This window comes from Pongo abelii, chromosome 8 (genome assembly GCF_028885655.2).
Source record: "Pongo abelii isolate AG06213 chromosome 8, NHGRI_mPonAbe1-v2.0_pri, whole genome shotgun sequence".
In the NCBI taxonomy this organism is placed as follows: domain Eukaryota; kingdom Metazoa; phylum Chordata; class Mammalia; order Primates; family Hominidae; genus Pongo; species Pongo abelii.
In genome coordinates, this window is record NC_071993.2 from 101,066,526 (window position 1) to 101,094,435 (window position 27,910).

Here is a 27,910-nt window from a genome sequence, read left to right on the forward strand (position 1 = left end):
CACTTTGGGAGGCCGAGGCAGGTCGATTGCTTGAATCTAGGAGTTCAAGACCAGCCTGGGCAACATATCAAATCCCCATCTCTACAAAAAATATAAAAATTAGCTGGGCATGGTGGCATGTGCCTGTATTCCCAGCTACTGGAGAGGCTGAGGCAGGAGGATCACCTGAGCCTGGGAGGCCAAGGCTGCAATAAGCCATGATTGTGCCACTGCATACCAGTCTGGGCCATAGAGTGAGACCCTGACTCAAAAAAAAAAAAATTCTTTAACACACACTGAGCTCATGTTGAGCTTGTAGAAAACAAAAAGCATTCAGTTATTTTCATATAGACTGTTCTTATGCCCAGTGTTCCCATTTTTCCAGATTAACAATGAATTTTAACCTTTTGTATATGGGAGCCTCATATTTATCTCTATTTTTGCTCTTCTTGGCTTTGGTATATTATTACATCCTACAAAGTTCTTTGTGAATTTTGTTTCCGTCATCTGGTACATTTATTAGCAGTTTCTCAAACTGTGTCTTCATCCCAAGTTGCCCTTGAGTCAGCCAGCCACATGGAGAGGCCTGTGCTCTTCTTAAATAAGGCCCTTGGCATTTGATGACTATTGCTCCTGTCTGGTGCTCTCCTCTCTTGTAGCCTGCATTTCCCAGAGTGTGCTTCAACTTCTTTATTGATTTCTTTATAAAATAGAAAACTGAAGCCTGGCCACTGGTGTGACTTTCTCAAGGCCACCCAGCTCATAGCAGTAGAGCTTAGTCTCAGACTCGGGTCTTTAGAGAAGCCCTTTACAAAGGTGATACAGAAGTCAGAATACATTAATAAGAATAATCGCTGGAGCACTTTGAAAAACAGATTCTAAGGTCATGAATCTGACTGACTAAGTCAGAATTTCCAGAAGAAAGGCCTGGTCATCTGTTTATATAAAAATAATTCCTTAAGTCACCATGGTGTCTGCAGAAAAAATAATAACAATAATAATTATTATCCTGGAAGTTTGAGAAACACTATTTATCGGCTGTTTTTCCCACAAAGTGAATTATCTTATCCAAAAAAGCTAAGGAGGTCACTGTGTGGTAAACTTGTTCTTAGTAGATCCACTCTAACTCTTGCAAATCACCTCTTTATTTTCTAAGTTCTCACAAACCCAGTGATTAATACCCCATCATGAAATTTTGTCATTTATCACCTTCACACTGCCCACAGTATAATTTCCACAACTTACTTGTTCCTCATTTTGGAAAAATGGGACAATATAATCCCTATTTCCAGTTTCTAAGACTGCTTGCAACCTTTCATGATGACTTCCCAAGGGGTACCAGCAATGATTCCACAGTCACATCTGTAAGGCCTTTCTGTTTTCTGGTAGATCATGGGTCTAGACCTAGTGACGATCTGACCTCAAATAAACTGGGTGACCCAGAGCTCCAGTGGGCTCAGACCTACCCCCTAACATAGAAGGCCTGAGTCATTTCCATACAAAGAACTCACCCTCAGCAAGGATGGATTGACTCAGAGCAGGATTTCTGAAGCCCTCCACCTGGCTTGTACTGAGATGCATCCTGAGGTCTCCTAACTATAGCCCACCAGGATCCTCCAGGATTCTGACATTCCTCACCTGAATTTGAACCCAAAAATCTCAGTTCACCTTAAATGACAGGCACTGCGGCTAGGTACTGGGGAAACAGAGAAGTGTAAGACATTGCTCCTGCTTAGCCCTATGAGGGCCAGTCTCCTCATCTGACCCATACCTCCAACCCCAACCTATATCCGAGTTACTTTTATTCAGGGGCTGAGGTCCCATTTTTCTACCCTAGAATAAGTAGGATATTGTGTAGAAGAGTGCCAGCTGTTGGCTGTTCGTTGGGCTGCCTCTCCCATGCTTCTCCTTGAGCATCTCGGGGGCCTTGGCACTCCACTTTCAGACACTGCTATTCGTGGTTCTTTGAGCAGTGTCCTTCTCCCATACAGTTCTGATGCTTCCCTGCCAGTGGGGTCTGTCCAGCCCTTGGCCTCATCATTCCCAGCACTTGGCATTACCTTGAGTGCTCGCTGAGTCAAGGCTCTTCTCTTATCAGCGATAAACAGACCTGCTTTTGTGGCTCACTTGTGCCTACAACAGATTTCCCAAAGTTTTGAAGAACATTAATCCTATGAGAGACTCTGAGAAGAGAAAGACGGGGGAAAAATTTTTCCTGGTTAAGTAAGCATGGGAAATGCTGCACTGGAGATCTTTGAAGACTCGTGATGCCCTTTAGCGTATTAAATGAAGGCTGTGTGAAACCCTGTAGTAGGAATGTGTTCAGGTTTGGTTAAGCTGCTGCTTCCAGGCATTCAATGTATTCTGTGGTCCCTGTAATTGTCAGTTTTTCCATAACACCTATTAACACCCACAGAGCTCCATAAAACCCACTTTGAGAAATCGCAGCCTAGACAATGTCCAGTTATCTGGAATGGACTGCTTTGTAATACATTTCATCTGGATATGGACACAGCCTAAATTGTATCTTCCTTATGTATACATATTCATTATAAAGGTAATATAACTACATTTCAAAAATTCAGGGAATAGAGAATTATTTTAAAACATACGTAATTCCAGGGTCAAACACAACTGTATTACACAAGTTCTTAACCTTGGTAATATCCACAAATAGAATTTAGGGAGTCTACGAATATAAATGGAAAAAAATTACATCTTTATTTTCACTAACCTCTGGCTGAAATTTAGCATTTCCTCTGATTATAAATGTAGGGAATAAACTACAGTAATATAGGCAATACCTGTTGTCATCAATAGAAATGGCAACTTTTTCATTATACTTCACAGTTGTCCCTAATATCTCCAAGAATTATTTATGCTCAATTTATATTTTCAAAAATGTTACTTAACCTACTACTATGTTTTCTACTGTGTTAATAAAGAAACACATATATTCTAATGGCACAAATTTGTTACTATAACATGTGATCACTGTATCCAACAGTATTTCCTTTGTAACCATTTCATTTTATGCATTTAAAACATCATTCTGAGAAGGGATCCTATCTCACCAGACAACCAGAGAAGTCTGTGATGCAAAAACAAGTGAAGAACCCCTGCCGTATTAACATTTAATATTTAGCACTTCATGACTGTCATTTTATATAATTGCACTTTAAATATATAAAACAAATACAGAATTATATGTATTTTATATAGTGTATATATTTACATGTATAGCTATTATCTGTATGCACACACATACATTATACATAGTATATATTAGCACACATGTATGCACACATACACATGCAGAATTGTATATGTATGTGTGCATATATAATCTATATAATATGATAGTCAATGCATAAATATTGAATAAAAGAATTTGTTCACTTCCTTTGTTCAATAAATATATATCAATTATTTTTTCATATCTCATTCTCTCCAGCAGGCAACCATTGCTTACTGACTCCATTCCTTACCCCGTTTAGGTTGTTTCCTGCATTTAGTTCATGCAAGTAACGTTTCCTATATTTCGGATGATTTTCTTAAGCTAGGTAGGTTCGCAGACCTGTACTGATGCTTATCACTTCACAGTAATTCCAGTAAACATGGAGTATGTGACCTCCCTGACTGCACACATCAAGTTTCCTAAAGTTTCTAGGCCTGTTTTGTTAATCTGATTTATAGTTCAGAAAGCCGTTTGAAAAAAATTTTATTTAAACCAACAACAATTCTTTTGGCCTCTTTGTCCATAGAGATTCTAACATTGTTCTCAAGGTCAGGAGCCTGTAGATATTATTTTAAGAAGGGGAAAAAATGGTTTCTTAACAGAGACATACTTCTGAAAAATTGATGGGTGATTCGCTTCTTCAGTCATTTGGGATTGATGCTGGTTCTCCAAATCACCAGCGCTTTCTCTTGGAGGGGTTGTCCTGGGAACCTGGCTAGCTGGGCACCGCACACAGTCTTCTGGAGATTGTTTATAAAAGCTCCAGGATTCTTCCTGTAGGAATGCTGACGTTCACCCAAGTGTTGACATTGCATTTTGAGTGAATCTAGATTTTTTTCTCCTCTCCCAAATGTATCAAAATAGGTTAAGCCACTTTTAATGATTGTGTTAAACATCAGGGGTAGTTTTAAAGGTTATAAATGAATTCAGTAGCTTGGCATCTGCAGTTTACAATTATTGCTATTTTACAGGCTCATCAGTTAGCATCTATGCAAGTGCAGGCTTATAATGGTGGGAATGCCAACCCCCCACCTGCCAATAATGAGGAAGAGGAAGATGAGGAGGACGAATATGATTATGACTATGAATCCCTTTCTGATGGTAAGAGAAACAGATCCCTATGCTGTGCACAGGGAAATTCTTGGATGATTTGCCACATTTTTCTTTCTAAAATAAGTCTAGAGCTCCAAAGACCAATAATACAGATGGTTGTAATATTGTCCAGGAGTTTCTGAATTCAGTCACTTAGCAAGGACCGAGGAAGGAAAGGATTCTGTTAGCCACCACTTAAGGAAAGAAGAGGCAGGTGTGGGAAGTTACAGGGAGTCATTCCTACGACAAGTTTCTAGAGGAAGAGATGGAATTGCAGCAGAGAAACCCTGTTTTCACCCTTTAGTTTCTAGTGTGGCTGATAACTCTTGGCAGGAGTCGTAGACTGAGGTTGAGTCCTTTCTCCTGCACCACCGGCAGGGGGCAGCATCACGGCTCTGTGCTCTGTTTCACACTCTTGCTCTGGCATTCTAGTAGGGAAAAGAAAGGAGAGGAGCCTCATTTCCCCTCCCTCCCTGGTTTTCATACCACTAAGCCAACAAGATCTTTCCTTCTGGCCCCACCAAAGAGAAAAAACATGGGTAATGCTAATGACGCAATACAAAAAAGTCACATGAATGATGTTAACTACAGATTACTAGCGAAGGATTCTTCTCACATGACAATTAGGTTTTCAGTGTGTTTCATTTGCATTAAACATTTGTTAGAGATTGCAGAATGTTTACTCAGGTACCTTTGCTGATAGTAGACTGTTTCATTTTGGTGGTGTCTGAAAGACAACAATATAATAGAAAATGCCAAGGTTCCTATTTCTGTAAACATTATATACTAGAATATATTGTTTCTATGTAGAATAATTGTTTTGCTAAATATGCAGATATGCCCAGACCAGAAACCATTTACCATTAAGTTGTCTCAAGCATTAAGACAACTGAGCCCCCTCCTCCAAATATCTGCTCCTCAGCAGAAATTTGAGTTGTCTCCAGTCATAGTTCAGTTTTGTGAGCCTCCATCACTGGTTATACTGCAGTCTCTGTCTGCCCCCAAATTTAATACCAAACTACATCATTTAGTATTTGTCCTTAGTAATAGTTGATTGCTCCATACTACCAATTAAAGGCCAGTTTGCTACACCTGAAACCCCATGAGCTAATATGAGGGACATATCTCGTCAGAGAGTAAGAGGAGAAAAAATTAAAAGGAGTCAAGACAATTTCTCTGCAAAGTCATGGGAATGTGAATTTTTTATATTAACTTATTCTTCCCCATGGATTTCTTCCCCATTACAGTTGCAGTAATGCCCCATAGAAGAACTAATTGATTCAGATATGAAATAAAAATCACACTTAAGAAATCAGCTAATCTAGATGTCATATGCCCCTATAAGTAGTTAGTCCACTAGAAAACAAATTTGCTCTTTCATAAATTACTCCTGTGCTTTTTCTGTACTTCTGAGAATAAGAAAGGAAAAGTCTTTTTAGAAATTATTATTATACTGTAGATTTCACATAAAGAAATAACAAAAAATTATTATAGATGGTTTTGATTTGCAAGTAACAAAATGAACAGGTGGGAGAAGGATTTTCTGATTTATTTTCATTTGGGAAATTTAGTCCTATACCACTGAATTTCTAAGATAGTTGCATGCATTTTTAGCAATCCACATATGCAGAGGTGGGGTATCATTGGAAAAGGGGACCACACCAGGCTCTGTTCCAGTAGACTGTGAGACCTGGGGCAATGTCTTCACCACTTTAGGCCTTAGATGCCTCAGATATGTAATCAAAAGTTCTGCAAAGTGTTTGGTGATGTTCTTCCTCTACTTCCAGCACTAAGATCTGTAATGTATGACCACTTAAGCCCACTACCACTACATGAGTATTTCCCCCTTCATTGAAAGATCCCTCTGACTGGATGATTCTCAAACAGGCCTTGTAGTTATGCTGTGACTTGTTGAAGCTTGTCCAGTTAAGGCTTCCGTATGTGACTATTAGATGCCTTACTAACCACATGTCTTTGATTATTGTTGTGACCATCTCCACTTTATCCAGCAGGGATAGAGAATAGAAATCTACCTGCTGTGGGAAGCACCATTACCAGCCTCTTAGGGGGCCTAAAAGGTTTCCTAGCTTCTTGTAATAATGGGTCTTTTTGAGAATCAGATGAAAGCTATCACTTCTGAAAAATAAAACGTGCTCTCAAAATTCTGCACAACTGCAAGAGTTTCACAAGTTTCCTGAGACCCTCATAGGCATCCTAGATTAGGAACCCATCTCTAAAGTCAGGATGCCCAGTTTATCTCTGTGGCATCTCTCATCCTTGGTTTTCATGCCCATTAAATAAAGGAATTAATCTAACACCATTTGGGCTATAAAAATGAGATAATGCCTAGCCACAGAATTATTGCAAGAAAACCCTAAGGAAGTTGCAAATGAGAGTTATTTATCTAAGAAATTGTAACTCTGCCTTTTGGGTAATAAATTCTTAATGAATATTTTTCTCCCAACCTTGTTGTTTACCTTGTGTCTAGTTTCAAATATACACTGCAGACAAATTTGAATTTACAACTTAACATAGACATATTCTATGACAATGACAGCACAATTCCAAGAAATTAATCTGTTTCTGTACATTTGAAATGAAGTCATATGTGGAGTATATATGTAACATGAATGTGTCAGCCCTTGGCATGATTCACATTAATAATGTTTACATTTCATTTACTGCTAGTCCTTGCATTGTTCAACAGTCAAAATATTAAATCTATAGAGCATTTCTTGTTTCATTTATTTATAATCTAAGCTGCTGTTATTTGTGCTTTGCTTCATGCCTTTGTTTAATTTATCTGGTGTGTGTCTTAATTTTCTCCTTCCTTTACCCCTTTCTGATTCTGTTTTTCTGTAGCAGATGTCCTTACTGCCTCCCCTGCTCCTAACGGTCAGGAAGGTAAATGCCATTTGAACGGGGCATTTTAACTGCATGGATGTCAGCATTCTGTTTCCAATTTCTTGGGCCCGGTTAGCATGATGTTGCGATACTTCTGTGAATACAATGTAATGAAATGATTTATCTCATTTACTTCTTGTCAGCCTGCATGGCCCTGATTTGGTATAAGGTCCTTTTGGTCTAATCATTTGTGCTCTGATGATGCGATACTAAATCTTGAGTGAGAAATTAGCTTTCTTGTTTTTCATTTTATTTATTTTTATTTTTTTTATTATACTTTAAGTTTTAGGGTACATGTGCACAATGTGCAGGTTAGTTACATACGTATACATGTGCCATGCTAGTGTGCTGCACCCATTAACAGTGCTGGAGAGGATGTGGAGAAATAGGAACACTTTTACACTGTTGGTGGGACTGTAAACTAGTTCAACCATTGTGGAAGTCAGTGTGGCGATTCCTCAGGGATCTAGAACTAAAAATACCATTTGAACCAGCCATCCCATTACTGGGTATATACCCAAAGGACTATAAATCATGCTGCTATAAAGACACATGCACACGTATGTTTATTGCGGCACTATTCACAATAGCAAAGACTTGGAACCAACCCAAATGTCCAACAGTGATAGACTGGATTAAGAAAATGTGGCACATATACACCATGGAATACTATGCAGCCATAAAAAATGGTGAGTTCATGTCCTTTGTAGGGACATGGATGAAATTGGAAATCATCATTCTTGTTTTTCATTTTAAAAGGTCATCATCAAGATATACTTCTAATACCTTTAGAGTCATTCCGAATAGAAAAGCAAAAAAAGAGCAAAATATAAGAGTATATCTCATGATATAATATTCAGATATATTTTATTTTCTGTTATGATTATCACTTAGTAAATTAATAACAATCATGAAAACTTTACTTTTTAATTATAATTGTGAAAACTTTGCAATGCAACCAATAATAAGTCTTTCCCCCTAGGTTTTGGCATTTCTCAAGGTAAAAGTAAATAGCTTCATTTCAAAGTGAGAGTGATTCAATCATGTATGTACCTTCTAGAAGTGCTTCAGCCGCTAAATCCTTCCCAAACGTGTGTGCTGTCAGCTTCTTGACACGGGATATCTTCCATAATATTTGCACAGTTCCAATCATCTGTATGAAAACTGGCATCTTCATTTAGATTATGTCTATATGCCAGATTATTTTGAATCATTTAAATTATGTATATAAGTGACAAAAACTACTGGTAAATAAATCAATTAAATTGAAAATAACTGCATCAACCCAATTTTTACAGTTATGCTTCAAGCCATCATTTTGTTAACATACTATATAGTTAGAGCCTCATTCTTATAGATAAGTAGAGGTATCTGGATGTCCTCACAGTGATGCACATGTAGCTCTTAAGTGAAGCATTGGGTTCGTTTTCACTGAAGTCTGCTAACTTATTTTCAGACAACATTCTGGAAGACAGACCTGAAAATAAATCATGTAATGACAAGCTTCAGTTTGAATATAATGAAGAAATCCCAAAGAGGATAAAGAAAGCAGATAACTCTGCTTGCAACAAAGGAAAGGTGGGTGAATGGTTTCTGTTAAATGACACTTTGACCATGTGGTACTCTTGTCAGTTTCAGATGGGATTCCACTTCCTCCCTGTCCCTCCCTTTCACCTTTCCCCTCACTTTCCCTTAGATGCCTGCCAAAGTTCACTTGGTGATATTAAAAGACACCCACCTTCCATTTGTGGAAAGTTAGTCATTGATTCATCCAGCCAATACCTACTAATGGTGTATGTGTGGCAGGTACTGAAGTGGCACAGGAGGTGGTTTAGTGATGGAGGCAGGCATGTCAACTGTGTTGAATGTAAGTGCATAGAACAGTGATTACACTGTGTTATCAGAGAATCAAGGACAGGCTCTCAGGGAAGATGAGGTTTCAGAAGGAAGATTTGGCTAAACAGACAAAAACAGAACATTCGGGCCAAGAGGGCAGCCTGATATGTCCAGGGAATTGCAAGAAGTTTTAAAGGCATTTGGGATGACCAAGAAGATAAATGGGCCAGAGAGCAGAGGAATGACACTGAAAATAGAAAGATAAGTGAGATACCCAGACCCTACCCTCAAGTGCCTCACAGTTTATAGACTCTGAGCAAATCTTTAGACGCAGTTGCAGTGACATTGTTGGACAATGGAATTGTAAGATATGTCAAAAATTTGAGCCACGGAAGATACATAGTCAATCCTCTATTTATTTAACAAAGATTTATTGAAAAGGACACTGTTTTTGGAAAGTGGTTCATCAGCCTAAGTCCACTGTACGTTCACATGTAAGACATTCCACATGTAAGACAGTGGACCATGCACTGAGGGAAGATGGAGGATGAATTAGACTCACCTCCTGCCCTCAGAAAGCTTTTACTCTAGGAAAGCTTTTGGGACATGTATATGGATAATTACCATGCAAGGGGAAATACAGTAATAACACCAGAGGAGGACAGATAAAAGAGCTTTGGGAATTCAGAGGTGAGTAGCATATACCTTCCATGTAAAATGGTATCATTTTTCCCTTACCAGGTTTATGATATGGAACTGGGAGAAGAATTTTACCTTGATCAGAATAAAAAGGAAAGCAGACAGATTGCACCAGAGCTTTCTGACCTTGTAATCTATTGCCAAGCAGTAAAATTTCCAGGTAAGATTAGGCAATATCATCTATAACTTTTAAAGATATCAAAGGTTAAAAATATGCCATTTATTTAATTGGGCATTGTGAACACTCTCAAAATAACTAAACTGTGTTGCTGAAATCATTGTTACAATACCTCCTAAATATCTTTATTATTATAATTTGCCTTGATGCTCATGAAGAAAAATACCATAAAATATTCATTTTTCAGGTCACACAATGTCTTTTTATAATAGTTAATAATTATAAAAATAATATTAATAATTTCTAATTGCTAAATGTATTAAATACTTAAGTACTAGGATTTGTGCTATTTTATGTACATCTCCTTTACTGTTCTTAATGATTCTACAAGGTAGGCAGTATTATCTCCATTTTAAAATAAAGTCTGAGAGGAATGAAGTAATTTGCCCCAAGTTTCAGAGTATATCAGTCCAGATTCTTTTGTTTGAAAGTGGCATAAATTGACCTAAGTAAAGGGAACTTTATTGACTCGTGCTTAAAAATGAAGACACACAGGTTTCAGGTATAGCTTAACCAAGGCACATGCTTTCTCTCTCCTCATTTCTCATTCCACCTCCATCATGTTGACTTTCTCCCCTTTATTCCCTTCTGGTTGCAAGACGGATACAGCAGGCTAGCACTACATGCTTCCAGTTTCAGCTTTGGTGTAAGAGTCTCTTCCGGAACTTCCCACAGAAGTGTCATTGTTTCTCATTGGGTCCTTTACCAATCGCTGTGGCCAGGAGATGAAGTGCTCTGATGGTCTGGATCCCATGTCACATGCTCCACTCTGAGCTGGGTAGCAAGGCCCCACCCAAACCACAAGGACCAAGGACGGGGTTGAAGTGGAAGGAGAGATTTCCCCCAATTGACCGTTTTTAGAAGTACAGTGGACTTAGGCTGATGAACCACTTTCCAAAAACAGTGTCCTTTTCAATTAATGAATGGTAGACCTATGGCTCTGAAGCCTGTCTGTCTCCAAAGTCCTGCCCTTACCCGTTACACTGCCTGGCCTCTCTTGTTTTGGGCTGTTTTCAATGAGGTACTCAATTATGTGTCCCACAAATGGGGCACCAGGGGGTGGAAGACAAACAAGAAAGTCCATAAGTACATGGAACTCAGAAAAATTCATCTCCTCATCCTAAGAAAAAGGATTCTCTTGAATAAAATTTCTGAGAACAGGAAAGTGGCTGAGATAGGAGGATCAGTCTAAGTGTTAGTAAACAGGATTTATAGACTTGGCCTGGAGAGAGGCACTAAAATGCCCTCATCTTTTCAAGATGGGCTGAACTCAGGTCCCTCCCAGAGCATATCTTAAGCACCCGGTCTCACACCGTGCCTGACAAATGGGCCAGAGGCATTGGGCTATTTAAAAGTTAGGCAAACTGGGTGTGGTGGTGCGTGCTTGTAGTCCCAGCTACCAGGGAGGCTGAGCAGGAGAAATGCTTGAGTCTAGGAGTTCAAGTCCAGCCTGGGCAAGATATATAACAAGACCTCATCTCTAAAAAAAAAATAATAATTAAATTTTTAAAATCACAGTTAGGTAATAGTGAGCTTTTCACATATCAGAGTAAAAAAAAATCATATTATTTAATGATATGATAAAAATAATATATTTCATGATATTAAAATCATTTTAATTGTAAGTTTTCTCCCATAAGCTGTTTTTAAACTTTTGGCAGCTGCTACTGCTTGTCTGCTAGCAAATCCTGTTGAGGAGGATATGAATCAATAAGTAGCCAGCAAAGATTTCAAAGAAATGCAGGAACCTGGCCATTTAAGTTTAATTTCACAGACCATGACCTCATGGCATATAAGTACAATATGACCATTATTTGCAACTGGCAAAACTCTTTTTCTGATGGAGTAAAACCCTTTACCTGTCAAAGAGCCTGGAGGCTGGCATGTCCTTCATTGCAGGAACAAGGATGAGCGCCACTCTGTCCAAGAATCACACCCACTGCAGCTCTTATTCTTTATAAATGCAGCGGATGCCACACTCGGACCATTCCACTGGCTTTGTCTTTTCTTCTCAAGCACTCAGTAAATAAAGAGCACAAATTCCCAAAGATATTTGAAGTCAGTGTGAAAGATAAAGTCTCTGTACCAGTAGAGAATCGTGGAAGATCAAGAGGTCATGTGGTAGAGCTTCTAAGCATGTGGTTGTTCAGCTTATTTTAAAAATTCTAAGTATGTTGTTTTTTAAAAGTGTTCACACAGTATACATTTCTTCATAGGTATAGTGTATTTTCATTTTCTTTAGAAAAATGAAATTTCTTACATTTTTTCCCTGACTTTATTTCCTGTCTCAAAATAGCTATAAATTGGATTGCCAGAATGATTGTTATAATACCTTCTAAATATTTCTTGTTACAATCATTTGTTTGATGCACATGAGGAATATACTATAAACTGTTCATTTTGCTATGCCATTCATTTTAATTTTGCTACATTATCAATTTCAGTGTATGTCACCTTTCATCATCCCAAGTCCCTTCTTACAAGCCATATGCAAAAAAAAAATAAAAATTAAAAAAAATTAAAAACCCTTCATTGCAATGAAGCACGCAACAATCATGTGGTATGAGGCCCACAGAAAGGAAGGAACTTCCCCACCATCAGAAGCTAGGTCAGTGACAGGGCAAGAGCCAGAATTTCTGTCAGCTCCCTGGGCTGGGCTCTTTGCACCACACTATGGAAGTAGTTGAATTTTTTCGACCTGCTTTCTCTTAGGGTTTATTTCTCGGTTGCATTTAGTACTTCTATTGTCCTGGGTTTTTTTCTCCTTCTAATAGAAAAGAAAAGGATATGGTATTTTTATTTTATGACCCCACCAACCTAGTTTCCAATATCTTCCCACAAGCTCCCCTGCATCCCCCACTCTCCTCAGGCACCTACATACACTGCCGTCTTTCTAGTGCCAGGCCGTTGCTCAGAGTGTTCTCAACCTTGCCTGGCCTTCCTTCTCCCCTTGGCCCCGTTCCAAATTCCAAGGACAGGGTCCTTGGAAAGTATCTGAGACTCTTCAACCCATTGCGACATCTCCTTTCTGGAGCTCCTTCATTTATAGGCATATGTTTGGGTACCTCCTAGATACCCAGTTGTTCCACAGTTAGGAGTACAACCTTGTTCTTTTATTTTGAGTTTTTTTATTTTGACAGCTTTAGTGGTACAAGTAGTTTTTGGTTACATGGATGAATTGTATAGTGATGAAGTCTGGGATTTTAGTGAACCTGTCACCCAAGTCGTGTAAGTCGTACCCACCAGGTAGTTTTTCATCCCTCACCTCCCTCCCACTCTCATTCTGAGTCTCCAATGTCCATTATGCTGCTCTGTATGCCTTGACATACCCATAGCTTAAAAGATTACAACCTTGTAAGAAAAAAATTATTCAGTGGTGACAAGATCATCAGATAAGATCAAGGGTCAGAGACCTGGGCTCTTGGCTACCATGCTTTGTGATTTGGCCAAGGCAAATCTTCTCTCTGAGACTTTCTCACTCAAAACTGGAGTTGACTAGAATCCTTGTTTACTATACTTGCTGAAATCTCCAGAATCACCCAGGCCACTTGATTAACATACCCAGTCTCAGGCCTCTCTACCAGGGATTTACATTTGGAAGGCACTGGGAGGTCCTGGTCCCTGGGTTTCTAAGGCAGGCAATTCAGGAGCAGGTAGAGCCAGATGATCTGGAAGTCTGATTCTGAGGGGGATTTTGCCTCATTCTCCTTTGGATCCACCATACAGTCCACAGAGCAGGCGCCCAGGGATTCCATGGTGAGGCTCGTCCGGAAGATTCTGTGACTTCCAGGGTTCATTTTTATTCCTACACTGAAGGAGCCACATGGGGAGAGCCTTGCAAATGTCAGTCCATTCCCTGGACACACACTGTCATTTTCTCAGCACTGACAGGCAAGCTTTGTTCATCAAACAGTGGTTTGCTAACAAGCCATTTGAATGACAAAAGTAGAACCCTGCTGCCTTGGACAACTTTGGGCTAGCTGGGTGTGGGTCCCTGGCACTGAGAGTTGCCTCCCCCACAGAGAGCCTTGGCCATCCCCCATGGCTGTTCTGGGTTACTCAGACCCACAGTAGTGCTGCAGGTTGGAACACCTTGGAGGGCAAAGGGATGCATTTCAGGAAATGAGAGGGCTTGGAACAGAACTCTCGGGAGAATGTCAACCAACACACCACTGAGAGGTAGCCCTGTTCACCGAAACTTAATTACCCTCGGTGCCTCCCAATATCTTGCAAAACCAGTGAACACAGCTTTTCGGGCCTATAGTGACTGGGTAAGATGAGGCCCAGCTGTGCCCTGCAGAGCATGGCAGGCAAGGCACTCAGGAAAGAAAAGTAGCCGTGTGACCCTGAGTGGCTCTTGGACCATCCCCGGATTCAGCTTCTCTCCTGATTTTAGCAGTGCCAATATGTTGAATCCTCTGATGTCTCTGGGAGAGCATCCAGAAGAAAGCCTAGCACTGATTATATTTACAGTAATGCATCACTTAATCAGGGAGAGACATTCTGAGAAATGCTTCATTAGATTATTTTGTCATTGTGTGAAACATCATAGAGTGAACTTAGACAAAGCTACAGTGTAGCCTGCTATATACCTAGGCTAGATGGTGTAGCCTATTGCTCCTAAGCTACCAGCCTGTACAGCATGTTACTGTACTGAAAACTGTAGGTAAGTGTAACACAATGATAAGTATTTGTGCGTTTAAACATACCTAAACAGACAAGGTACAGTAAAAATATGACATAAAAGATTTAAAATGGTACATCTGTATAGGGCACTTATCATGAATGAAGCCTGCAGGACTGGAAGTTGCTCTAGGTGGATCAGTGAGTGAGTGATGAGTGAATGTGAAGACCTGGGACATTACTGTACATGACTATCGACTTTATAAACACCGTACACTAAGGCTATACTACATTTATAAATAAAAATTTTTCTTCAAAAATAAATTAACCTTAGCTTACTGTAACTTTATATTTTATAAATTTTTATTTTTTTAACTTTTTGACTCTTTTGTAATAACACTTAGCTTAAAACACATTGTACAGCTGTATAAAAATGTTTTCTTTCTTTTCTTATTTTTTAATTAAAGACCTGGCCTTGCTCTGTCATCCAGGCTGGAGTGCAGTGGTGGAATCACGGCTCACCGTAACATTGAACTCCTGGGCTCAAGTGATCCTCCCACCCTAGTCTTCTGAGTAGCTAAGACTACAGGCATGTGCCACCAATACCTGGCTAATTTTTCTTTTTTTTTTTTTTTTTTTTAGAGACAAGGGTCTCACTATGTTGCCCAGGCTGATCTCCTGGACTGGTCTGCCTTGGCCTCCTAAAATGCTGGAAATACAGGCATGAGCCATCGCACCCAGCCATTTTCTTTCTTATTTTTCTCCTTTTTTTTTTTTCCATTCTGTGACTCTAGCCAAAGACATTTTCTTTCTTTATTCTGTAAGATTTCCTCTATTTAGAATTTTTTTACTTCATTTTATTTTATTTCTTTTACTTTTTAAACTTTTTTATTAAAAACTGAGATACAAGCACCCACATTAGCCTCGATCTACACAGAGTCAAGATCACCAATATCAGCGTCTTCCACTTCCACATCTTGTCCTACTGAAGGTCTTCAGGGACAATAACAAGCATGGAGCTGTCATCTCCCATGATAACAATGCTTTCTTCTGGAATACTTCCTGAAGGACCTGCCTGAGGCTGTTTTACAGTTTATATATATATATATATAACTTAAAATATGTATATATATACACGCATATATACACATGTAATGTAGAAGGAGTATACTCTAAAATAATGATAAAAAGTATAGTATAGTAAATATATAAACCAGTAACATATTTATTATTATTATCAAGTATGTTCTATACATAATTGTATGTGCTAGACTTCTGTATGACTGGCAGTGCGGCAGATTTGTTTACACCAATCTAATCACAAGCACTTGAGTAATGTGTTATGCTATGGATGTTAGGACAGCAGAAGGTGATAGGAATTTTTCAGCTCCAGTACAATCTTAAATGGGACCACCATCATATACGTGGCCTGTTGACCTAAATGTTGTTATGTGGCTAATGACTGTACATCGCTTGTCTAGTTAGGGAGTTGATTTCAAAGCTTCCAGACAGATTAGGATTTCTGAAGGAAGATACCATCATATGCACTGGAGTCAATTTATTCTTTTTTTTTAAGTAATTTTTTTTCTTTTTAGAGACAGAGTCTTACTAAGTTGCCCAGGCTGGCCTCAAACTCCTGGGCTCAAGTGATTCTCCTGCCTCAGCCTCCCAAGTCGTTGGGACTACTGGTGTGCACCACTGCATCTGGTTCTGGAGTTGGTTTCTTCCTAAATACCTAGATGGCTTCTGTTCAAACTTCTATCTCGAAACTTCAGTCATGTCAGATGTTCCAACATCTATATCTAAAATAAGCATTCTTATTCACAATCACAAGTAAAAACACAGATGAGAGGAAGACCCTAAAATTAACTAGAGACTCAGCTGAGGAAGAGAGGCAGCCACCAGGCTAACCATGTGGATTTAAATCCCAGCTCTGTCTCTCCATGACCTTGATTTGAACAGTTATGTATTATAGCTGCTCTGCACCTGGGATTCCCTATCTGTAAAAGGGGTGTAACAGTCCTAACTTTAAAGGATTGCTGTAAAAATTAGCAATAAAGTATCTAGTGTGATTAGCACATTGTCTGGAACATGGTGGGTGGATCACTTGAGGTCAGGAGTTCGAGATCAGCCTGGACAACATGGTGAAATGCCGTCTCTTCTAAAAATACAAAAATTAGTGATGCACACCTGTAATCCCAGCTTTCTGGAAATGTTGTTATCGGTAAGTCAGCCAACGGGGTAGATGAAGGTTCTTTGTTGCTTCTTCATTATTTTTCTGGGCCCCTTCTCACAATTCAAAATCCTTCCCCTTTTTTAATCACTCAGTCCTTGTTTACATTCTTCCCCTCCCCATCCCAAAAGAATAACCAGGCTCTTCACTGAAGTACCCACATACTGGTAGAAGATATTGACATGTGGCAGGATATAGGCAAAAGTCCAGAATGAACAGAGCCCCTCCACACTGGCCCATCATCAGTTTTACTTGGGAGAAAATCCATTATTAAGTAATTGTGTCAAGAGCAAAATGTACACAAATATTAAGATCAAGGTATGAGAACTCAATAGTCTAAGTTTGTGCATGTTTGCTGTTATGAATACTTCGGAGGAAAAAAAAAACACCTTAAAAGCCCCACATTAAGCTATAATAATAACAGCTACTATGGACTGAGCACTTCCCTGAACAAGATACACTACTAAGTATGGACAAGTTGAGCATCCCTAATCCGAAATGCTCCAAAATTCAAAACTGTTTGAACGCTGACATGTGACACTCAAAGGAAATGCTCATGGGAGCATTTTGGATTTCGGATTCTCAGACTAGGGATGCTCAACCAGGTGAGTATGATACAAATATTCCAAAATCCGAGGAAATCTGAAATCTGAAACACTTCATGTCCCAGGCATTTCAGATAAGGGATATTCAGCCTGTATGTGTATATTATCTTGTTTATTCCTAACCACAGCCCACTTACAGATGAGGGAGTGATCTAGAGAGGTTAAGTAACTTGTGTGAGATTGCCCTGCTAGGAACAGATTTTAAACCCAGCTGTCTCACTCCAAAGTCTATGCTCTTAAACACTACTCTATCCTGTCTCCTCTGATGATGCTCTTGGAATGTGTATTATCATCTGAAAGAGGACCTCCTGAATGCTGCTTCAGCTTAGGGAATTACTCTCCAAAGGTACAATTATGACAGCGGGAAAAATTTGGAGGCAATTCTGGCTTCACTGGTGCCTTCAGCTCACTCTTTTTACATTGGAGCCAGGTCTATGTGGTTTGCATTCATTTCCTCATTCAGCAAATATGTATTCGGTTCCTGCTCTGCACCAGGCACTGTGCCAGGCATGAAGCATCCAGGGAGTTGTTAGACCAGGAGTGAGAAAGAGAAGCCATAAACATCATTATCACCATATTTCCCATCTTCAGACTAACCATATGAGCGAGTTCCTATCATTACACACATTTTGTAGATAAGGAAACTGAGGACCAAAGAAGGAGGTGTTAAGGCTAATACCAGCAGGAATTGAACCTAGACACTATGACACTAAAACCCAAGTAATAGCCATTCCTTCATCTCTCCAAATTAAATAATTAGCCACTGATCATTTCTGGCCACAGCATCTTCTTTTCATGCAGGTTTTCAAAATCTTTCTGATGCACAATCAGCTATGTGTGTGTGTGATTTTGTGGTCATTCTATGATAAGCATGCAGTTCTTGTTGCATTTGCCTATAGAGATTTTTAAAACTTTGCTTTAATTGCCTACAATGCTATTATTAACAGAACAAAAACTGCTAGTAGAGTTTCTGTACTAGGTTCCAAGGGAGTAGTAGGACTTCAAAATAAACACTAACGGGGATGGAAAATGTTGAGTTGCCTTGCTTGTAGTTTTTGCCTTATTTATTTTCATTTTATGGGAACAGGACTGTCAACTCTAAATGCATCTGGCTCTAGCAGAGGAAAAGAAAGGAAAAGCAGGAAGTCCATTTTTGGCAACAATCCGGGCAGAATGAGCCCAGGGGAGACAGCATCATTTAACAAAACATCTGGAAAAAGTAAAGTCACTTTCTTACAATATCTTTGTTTGATTCTGCATGCTGGGTGATTTAGATATTTTACTGTCTAAGCACTTCCCTTGAATTTTTTAATTCTTTTTCCATGAACGTTAATATTGTCTGAGTATAGTATAAATTTTTGTAATTGCTAATTTACACTTTTAACATACTAAAAACAGCATTTCAGGCTGGGCACAGTGGCTCATGCCTGTAATCCCAGCACTTTTGGAGGCCAAGGCAGGTGGATCACTTGAGGTCAGGAGTTCGAGACCAGCCTGGCTAACATGATGAAACGCCGTCTCTACTAAAAATACAAAAGGTAGCCGGGTGTGGTAGTGCACACCTGTAATCCCAGCTACTAGGGAGGCTGAGGCAAGAGAATCGCTTAAGCCCAGAAGGTAGAGGTTGCAGTGAGCTGAGATCGCACCACTGTACCCCAGCCTGGGCGACAGAGCAAGATTCTGTCTCAAAAAAATATTAAAACATAAAAAATAAAAATAACATTTCACTGAAGATGTTTGAACAGTGTTTGCCTCACGAGTAAAAATTAGAGGCACCTTGGAACATTCTTGGAACATTCTAGTGGTTTCTTGGAACTGTTTTCTTCACCATTATAACTCCAAAAGATATGGCTATTTTATTTCTAGTTACTTTTTATTATGAAAGTAATAAATTCTCATAGTTAAAAACTCAAACAATACAGAGTATTATTAAAATTCCTTTCCACTCAATGTCCTGGTGCTATTCTCCAGAAGTAACCACTATTAAGTTTATTGTGTTTTGTTCAAGAAAAATAAGATCCTTTTTAAGATAATCCAAATGGGATACAGGCATACTTTGGAGATATTGCAGGTTCGGTTCCAGACCACTGCAATAAAGTGAATATCATGATAAAATGAGTCACATTAATTTTTTGGTTTCCCAGTACATATAAAAGTTATGTCTATACTATACCGTAGTCTATTAAATGTGCAATAGCATTATGTCTAAAAAATGTACATACTTTCAATAGAAAATACTTTATTGATACAAAATGCTAACAATCATCTGAGCCTTTAGCAGGTTGTTATATTATTTAGCTGGTGGAGGGTGTTGGCTCAACATTGATGGCTGCTGATTCATCAGGGGGGTGGTTGCTGAAGTCTGGGGTGTCTGGCAGTTTCTTACAAGAAGGCAACAGTGAAGTTTGCCACATCAACCAACTCTTCCTTGGATAAAAGATTTCTCTGTATCATGCAATGCTGTTTGATAGCATTTTACTCATGATAGAACTTTCTTTTTCTTTTTTTTTTTTTTTTTTGAGACGAAGTCTTGCTCTGTCGCCCAGGCTGGATTGCAGTGGAAAGATCTCGGCTCACTGCAAGCTCCGCCTCCCAGGTTCACGCCATTCTCCTTCCTCAGCCTCCTGAGTAGCTGGGACTACAGGCGCCCACCACCACGCCCGGCTAATTTTTTTGTATTTTTAGTAGAGATGGGGTTTCACCATGTTAGCCAGGATGGTCTCGATCTCCTCACCTCATGATCTGTCCGCCTCGGCCTTCCAAAGTGCTGGGATTACAGGTGTGAGCCTCCGCGCCCGACCATGGTAGAACTTTCAAAATTGGAGTCAGACCTCTGAAACCCCACTGCTGCTTTATCAACTATAAATGTATGAAATATTCTAAATCCTTTGTTGTCATTTCAACAATGTTCACAGGATCTTCGCCAAGAGTAGATTCCATCTCAAGAAACCACTTTCTTTGCTCATCCATTAAGAAGCAACTCCTCATCCATTCAAGTTTTATCATGAAATTGCAGGAATTCAGTCACATCTGCAGGCTATACTTCTAGTTCTCTTGCTGTTTCCACCATATCTGCAGTTACTCCCTCCACTGCGGTTTTAAACCCCTCCAAGTCATCCATGAAGTTTGGAATTAACTTCTCCGAAACTTCTGTTAATGTTGCTCTTTTGACCTCCTCCCATGAATCATGAATGCTCTTAAGGACGTCTAGAATGGTGAATTCTTTCTAGGAGGTTTTCATTTTATTTTCACCAGATCCATCAGGGGAATCACAACCTATGGAAGCTTTAGCCTTATGAAATTTAATTCTTAAATAAGATTTAAAAGTTCAAATTACTCCTTGTTCATGGGCTGCAGACTGGATACTGTGTTAGCAGACATGAAAAATCTTGCTGTAAACAGATGTGCTGTCATCTAGGTTTTGTTGTTCCATCTATAGAATACAGGCAGAGTAGATTTAGCATGATTCTTAAGGGCCCTAAGGATTTTCAGAATGGTCCATGAGCATTGGCTTCAACTTCAAGTCGCCAGCTGCATTAGCTCCTAACAAGAGAGACAGCCTTTTCTTTGAAGCCAGGCATTGGCTTATCTTCTCTAGCTATGAAAGTCCTAGGTGGCATCTTCTTCCAATAGAAGGCTGTTTCATTTACAATAAAAATTTGCTGTTTGGCCGGGCGTGGTGGCTCATGCCTGTAATCCCAGCACTTTGGGAGGCTGAGGCGGGTGGATCACAAGATCAGGAGATTGAGACCATCCTGGCTAACACGGTGAAACCCCATCTCTACTAAAAATACAAAAAAAATTAGCTGGGCGTGGTGGCGGGTGCCTGTAGTCCCAGCTACTCAGGAGGCTGAGGAAGGAGAATGGCGTGAACCCGGGAGGCGGAGCTTGCAGTGAGCCAAGATGGCACCACTACACTCCAGCCTGGGCGACAGAGTGAGACTCCATCTCAAAAAAATCTGTTGTTTAATGTGGCCACCTTCATCAATGATCTTAGCTAGATCTTACGAATAACTTATTGTAGCTTCTCCATCAGTACTTGCTGATTTTATGTTATGGAGATGACTTCTTTCCTTAAACCTCACGAACCAACCTCTGCTAGCTTCCAACTTTTCTTCTGCGGCTTCCTCACTTCTCTCAACCTTCATAAAACAGAAGAGAGTTCAGGGCCTTACTCTCAATTAGGCTTTGGCTTAAAATATGTTGTGGCTGGTTTAATCTTCTATCCAGACCACTAACACTTTACCCGTATCAGTAATAAGGCTGTTTGGCTTCCTTATCATTTGTGTGTTCAATGGAGTAGCACTTTTAATTTCCTTCAAGAACTTTTCCTTTGCATTCATAACTTAGCTAACTGTTTATCACAAAATGCCTAACTTTCAACCTGTCTTGGCCTTTGACATGCCTTCCTCACTAAGCTTAATTATTTCTAGCTTTTGATTTCTTTCTTTCTTTTTTTTTTTTTTTTTTTTTTTGAGGCAGAGTCTCGCCATGTTGCCCAGGCTGGAGTGCAGTGGTGCGATCTCAGCTCACTGCAACCTCTACCTCCCGGGTTCAAGTGATTCTCCTGCCTCAGCCTCCCAAGTAGCTGGGATTACAGGCGTGTGTGCCTGGCTAATTTTTGTATTTTTAGTAGAGACGGGGTTTCACCATGTTAGTCAGGCTGGTCTCGAACTCTTGACCTCTGCTGATCCACCCGCCACAGCCTCCCAAAGTGCTGGGATTGCAGGCATGAGCCACCGTGGCCAGCCTAGCTTTTGATTTCAAGTGGGAAACGTGTGACTCTCCCTTTCACTTGAACATTTAGAGGCCACTGTAGGGTTATTAATTGGCCTCATGTCAGTATCCTTGTGTCTCAGGGCACAAGGAGAGGGAGGGAAATGGGTGAAGGGCTGGTGGGTAGAGCAGTCACAGCACGCACATTTGTCAATTAAGTTTACCATCTTATGGGTATGGTTCATGGCACCCCAAAACAATTACAATAAAACATTGAAGATCACTCGTCACAGATCACCATAACAGATATAATAATAATGTTTAAAAGTTTGAAATTTTGCAAGAATTACTAAAATGTGACACAGAGACACAAAGTGAATACATGCTGTTGGAAAAATTGCACCAATAAACTTGCTGAAGGCAGGGCTGCCCCAAACTTTAAATTTGTTAAAAAAAAAAAAGTGCAGTATCTGCAAAGTGCAGTAAAACAAAGCACAATAAAATAAGGTATGCCTGTATAACCAAACATACATGTATAACTTTATACTTGCTATAACTTTTCACATAATTTTCTGTACATATAGCTTCCTTATTCTCTTTAGTGCTTGTGTGGTGGTCCACTGCATGGATATACTGTCATTTATGGAATCACTTCTTCACTGATACATTTGGGTTGCTTCTTAGTTTGGTTTGATTTTGTTGTTTCCTGTGAAAAACAATGCTGGAGTGAATATCTTTGTATATATATTGTTTATTTGTGCAAATATACCACAACCCAAATGAAGTACTGAGGCAAAGGACTTCCAGGCTTTTAATTTAAATTGATGTTGCTACATTCATTTTGTTTTGTTTCTTGTGGGGGGGTTTTTGTTTGGTTTTATTTTATTTTTTACTTTTTGTAGAGATGGGCTCTCACCATGTTGCCCAGGCTGGTCTTGAACTTCTGGACTCAAGCAGTCCTCCCACTGTGACCTCCCAAAGTGCTGGGATTCTAGGAATGAGCCAACACACCCAGCCACCACACTCATTTTAAAACTAAGTAGCCACCATGTTGTTTTAGAGTGGCGAACTAACTCACAAGTAAAATCCAAGAGGTATTCTGGTGTGGTTTATATGCTATGACTGTTTACTGGGATGTTGTTCAGGTTTATCTTTCTAAAATATTTAAAGTTTTCTACACTAATCTGCGGCTAATTTCTTGGGGGGTTTAGGTTCCTGTGAAGGCATTCGACAGACCTGGGAGGAATCTTCTTCCCCTCTCAACCCAACCACGTCCCTCAGTGCTATCATTAGAACTCCCAAATGTTATCATATCTCGTCGCTGAATGAAAATGCCACCAAACGTCTGTGTCGCAGGTATTCTCAGAAACTGATCCAGCACACCGCCTGTCAGCTGCTGAGAACTTACCCTGCTGCCACCCGCATCGACTCTTCCAACCCGAACCCCCTCATGTTCTGGCTCCATGGGATACAGCTCGTGGCACTCAACTACCAGACCGATGGTAAGGGGCCTGCATGCTCACCTCTCTCCTTTGCATCTTACATTTCAGTAAATGCAGTTTGACAGCATTTTTTCAAAGGGGCAAGATTCCAGACTGGGGCACACCGTATGTGAGAGTAAAAATATGATGATGGAAAACAGAAGTGAATTTGATACTGAATTGTGCCTCTGATGTTTCAGATTAAGGTGATAGAAAAGAATCTTGAAGGGGACTGTAAGGTCTCCTGGTCCTGCCCCTTTTTAAATGCAATTTTTCAAATACCAAGCTGCTCTTGATAAAACCATGCCCGGTTTATGTTTAAAGCTCTTTTTGGAGCAGGGATTTCCTAACACTGCCTAGTTAACCTGTCTTACTACGCAGTTGTTCTTGCAGTCAAAAAGTAGTGTCGCTCCAACCACTTTGCAAGTTAAAACCATTTTAGCTTCTTATCCTTTTGGAATTGAGATGGAGAATAATGGTCAGTGCCCTAAGAATAGCTAGCAAAAGGAAAACAAGTATGTGAAGTACATGAACAGAGTAAGTAGTGATCATGTTTCTCCACTGTCAATGAGACGCTGATATGAGGCCTAAAACTCCAGAGTAGAAGCTGCCATTTATTGCACGCTCACTGTGCATTAGGCAGTACGCTGAATTTTTGACCCCCTATTATCTTATTTAATCTTCACAACAGCCCTAAAGTTATGTACCTTTGTGATCGCCATTTCTCAGATGAGCAAATCAAGGCACAAATTGGTTTATTTGTTCAAGGTTGCAGGATGACTTGTAGTAATAAATTCAAGGAGTCTGGAAGTTTAAAGGATAAAGCATTTTGTTTCCACTTAGTTATGGGGGAGGAGAGGAGCTACAGAAGGTAAGAGTAGATAAATGTTTCCTAAAAGCTCTTTCATAAACCACAGTTTTTCCTTTGAACAGTTAAGCGGCAGGCAGCTGTTATCATTCATTTCGCGTGAACTGAATCCAATCTCATCTAACCATGCTGAACCACAAACCACAGCATGGCCTTGTCTCCAGCTGAGGTCAAACCACAGCTTTAGCTCTGGGACCAGCTAGCTACCTGGTGCCAACAACACCCATTGGTGGATGACCCCAAAGACATATGATTAGAGATATTGGTCACATTTCTGCCCTTGTTATATGTGCTTCTTTCAGTTAAAATTAAATAAGATGATGTCGGTGAAGTACCATATTTAGCATAGTGCCTGGCACATAGAAAGCGTTCTACAAAGTTTAACTATCATTGAGTGTGTTTGATAAGTTATGAAAACAGTATGATTTGGGCTCGCAAATGGAAATAATTATGAAATACTTTCAAAGTTGTAAAAATTTTCTTTTCTATTTCTGTTCATTCTTTCCTGAGTGGCTTGTGGTTTCACATCTCCAGCCCTGTCTGTAGTTCTGTGTCCACCTGGTGCCATTGGTTATTATACCAGCATATTTTAAGTAAACTGAAGTCACTATCAAAAGATTTTCTCAAGGAAGTGGAAGTGCATTTGGCTTTGGATGTGCCCTTTCTCCGGAAGTGCCAGGACTGGTATAGACACACTGGCTCCACTGAATAGCAAAAGGGAGCAACAGGTGAAGGGGACACAGGGAGCTGCCACTCCATGGGCCACCCTGCAGTCCAGAAGTACAAACTAAAGCTGCCTGTCCTCCACTGACCCTTAAAGGCTTTGCTTCTCTTCCAAATCAAGTTGGGATTGAGAGTACATCTTTAAGCCGTCCCACTCAAAAGGCTGTGCTGTGTGGTTCATCCTCAAGTTTCTCTGCATAATCTTCCAAACTGGGAAAAGGTGCTATCATATAACCTCTCTCCATTCAATGTGCTGATTAAACATCTCCCCATGTTGGACAAAGTACAAGCAACATGCAGTATCAGTGTGTTCATCTATAAAAATGGTCTTCATTTCCGTAAACTGGGGGTACAGCCTGATTTAATATTAATACTTTGCACACAGTAGATGCTCAGTAAATGCTTGTTACTCTGAGTTGAGGCAGATTATCTCTGTCAGCCCCACTGCAATATGAACATGTGGTTTTTGATTTTTGGTCAAGATCTTTTCCAAGTGTTTACTTCTCTGAATTGCAAATTCAAACAGATAGATAAGGCCAGGCACAGTGTCTCATACCTGTAATCCCAGCACTTTGGGGGGCCGAGGTGGGTGGATCACTTCTGGCCAGGAGTTCGAGACCAGCCTGGCCAGCATGGTGAAACCCCATCTCTACTAAAAATATATAAAAAAAAAAAAAAAAAAATAGTGGGGCTTGGTGGTGTATGCCTGTAGTCCCAGCTATTCGGAAGGATGAGCGGAAAGCAGAGGTTGCAGTGATTGTGCCACTGCATTCCAGCCTGGGTGACAGAGCGAGACACTGTCTCAAAAAATATATAGATAGGGGCCAGGGACGATGGCTCATGCCTGTAATCCCAGCACTTTGGGAGGCCAAGGTAGGTGGATCACCTGAGGTCAGGAGTTCAAGACCAGCCTGGCCAACATGGTGAAACCCCATCTGTACTGAAATACAAAAACTAGCCGGGCGTGGTAGTGCATGCCTGTAGTCCCAGCTACTCAGGAGGCTAAGGCAAAAGAATCTCTTGAACCCAGGAGGCAAATGTTGCAGTGAGCCGAGAGCACGCCACTGCACTTCAGCCTGGGTGACAAAGTGAGACACTATCTCAAAAAAAAAAAAAAAAGAAAAATATAGATAGATAGATAGATAGATTGAATAGATCGATAAGAGTCAACAGTGGAAGCACCATTTTTCAATTGTTGAAAAGAATTTCCAGGCTAGGAAGTGCTTGATTTTCCATGAAGCATCCCAACCAAATAGCAGAGAAACCCTCCCAGGGCCAACCTCCTAAGAGGTTTCATGGATCATCTGCTCTGTGACTTCCTGGATTTTAGGGGATTCTAATGCTCCAAGTGGGCGTCCATGGACTTATGGCCATCCCTTCCCAAGATTTCTGCTGGTTCCATCAACTCCAAGAAGGTCTGAAGTGATCTGGAACCAGGAGTTTCCCAGATCAACACTCAATAAAACCAACTCTTGAGTTTAGAAACTGACCTGAGGCTGGTATGCAAACCCCTGGTTATTGCTGGCAACAGACCCTCTAAGTTCTTGCATCTGAGGCAGAACAATACCTGCCTCATACCCAGACTTACAATGTGTAAACATGCAACCCTAGTCAAAAGAAAAACTTTTTTTAAAGAATGTATTAAGCTTTTTTGAATGACAGACTTTTCCAATCCTCAAATATAAGGATAAACATTATGTGAACGGTGTCTACATAATGCAGAGTATTTTAATGAGTAGAAGACCATCAAGGCAATGGTATGCTTGATCTATCATTAGGTGCATTGTTTCAGAAATGTAGCAGGGTTACACTGATTTGTGCACACTTTTTCACTTGATTGGAATGATGATTTTTAAACTATAGCCCCGGATGAAGTTCTGGGACCATGTTCAGGGGACAGCAAGAGGGCTAGATTTGAGGTCCCACCTTTATTTCAAACCGTGCGGCTCTACGTGGATCTCTTTTACATGTTAGGTCACCAAGTTAGATTTCAGTTAAGAAACTGAGCATTAGGGGAAGGAGCTGATGCACGCTGGGTTTAATACCTAGGGGATGGATTGATAGGTGCAGCAAACCACCATGGCACATGTTTACCTATGTAACAAACCTGTACATCCTGCATATGTACCCCAGAACTTAAAACAGTAAAATAAAATAATTTTTAAAAGCTTCAAAGTTTTAATAATAGCTTTAGAGTTTTGGCTTTACAGCTTTAAAGTTTTGGAAAACTATTAGGGTAGACACGGTGCTACTGAAATCACTTGAGGTTGATGTCATGATCACAAAAAAAAGTAGTTACTATTTATTGAGCACCTTGTATGTGCCAAATCTCATTTACTGTATCCACACCCCTATAAGATGTACATTATATGGCTCAGTAGTTAAGATTGGGAACAATGGGTTAGGCCATCTGGGCTGGATTTATAGCATCCACCACTTACTAGTTATGTTTCTTGGGTGTTTTCACTTTTTGTGCTTCAGTTTCCTCATCCATAAAAATGGAGATACTAAAAGGATCTGCTTCATAGATTATTGGGGGTACTTGATGCACATAAAGTGCTTAGAATGGTGTCTGGTCCTTAGTAAGAGTGCAGAGTGCGAGCTGCCATTGCTGTTGTTAGTACTATATGTCCATTTCACCTTTAGCAACCCCATATGAGCTAGTTGGCTTCACCCTCTTCACTACCCTTACCATGTCCGTGTTCCTCTGTCACGAAGTGGCCTGAGAAGAGAAT

General features: G+C 40.0%; 1 protein-coding gene across 17 annotated transcripts in view; it reads left to right on the forward strand.

Moving 5' to 3' along the window:
* The window catches only part of PLCE1 (phospholipase C epsilon 1), a 444,022-nt gene that overhangs the window by 390,545 nt on the left and 25,567 nt on the right, over positions 1-27,910 (forward strand). For 12 of the 17 annotated variants that reach the window (XM_063727669.1, XM_054522660.2, XM_054522669.2 and 9 more), the window contains 6 exons: positions 4,189-4,318; positions 7,172-7,213; positions 8,670-8,791; positions 9,791-9,908; positions 18,475-18,606; positions 23,315-23,605. In XM_063727669.1, coding sequence (XP_063583739.1) covers positions 4,189-4,318; positions 7,172-7,213; positions 8,670-8,791; positions 9,791-9,908; positions 18,475-18,606; positions 23,315-23,605 — 835 coding nt within the window. The remainder of the gene's footprint in view (positions 1-4,188; positions 4,319-7,171; positions 7,214-8,669; positions 8,792-9,790; positions 9,909-18,474; positions 18,607-23,314; positions 23,606-27,910) is intronic. The other 5 variants (XM_063727671.1, XM_063727672.1, XM_009245638.4 and 2 more) reach the window with 2 other exon arrangements.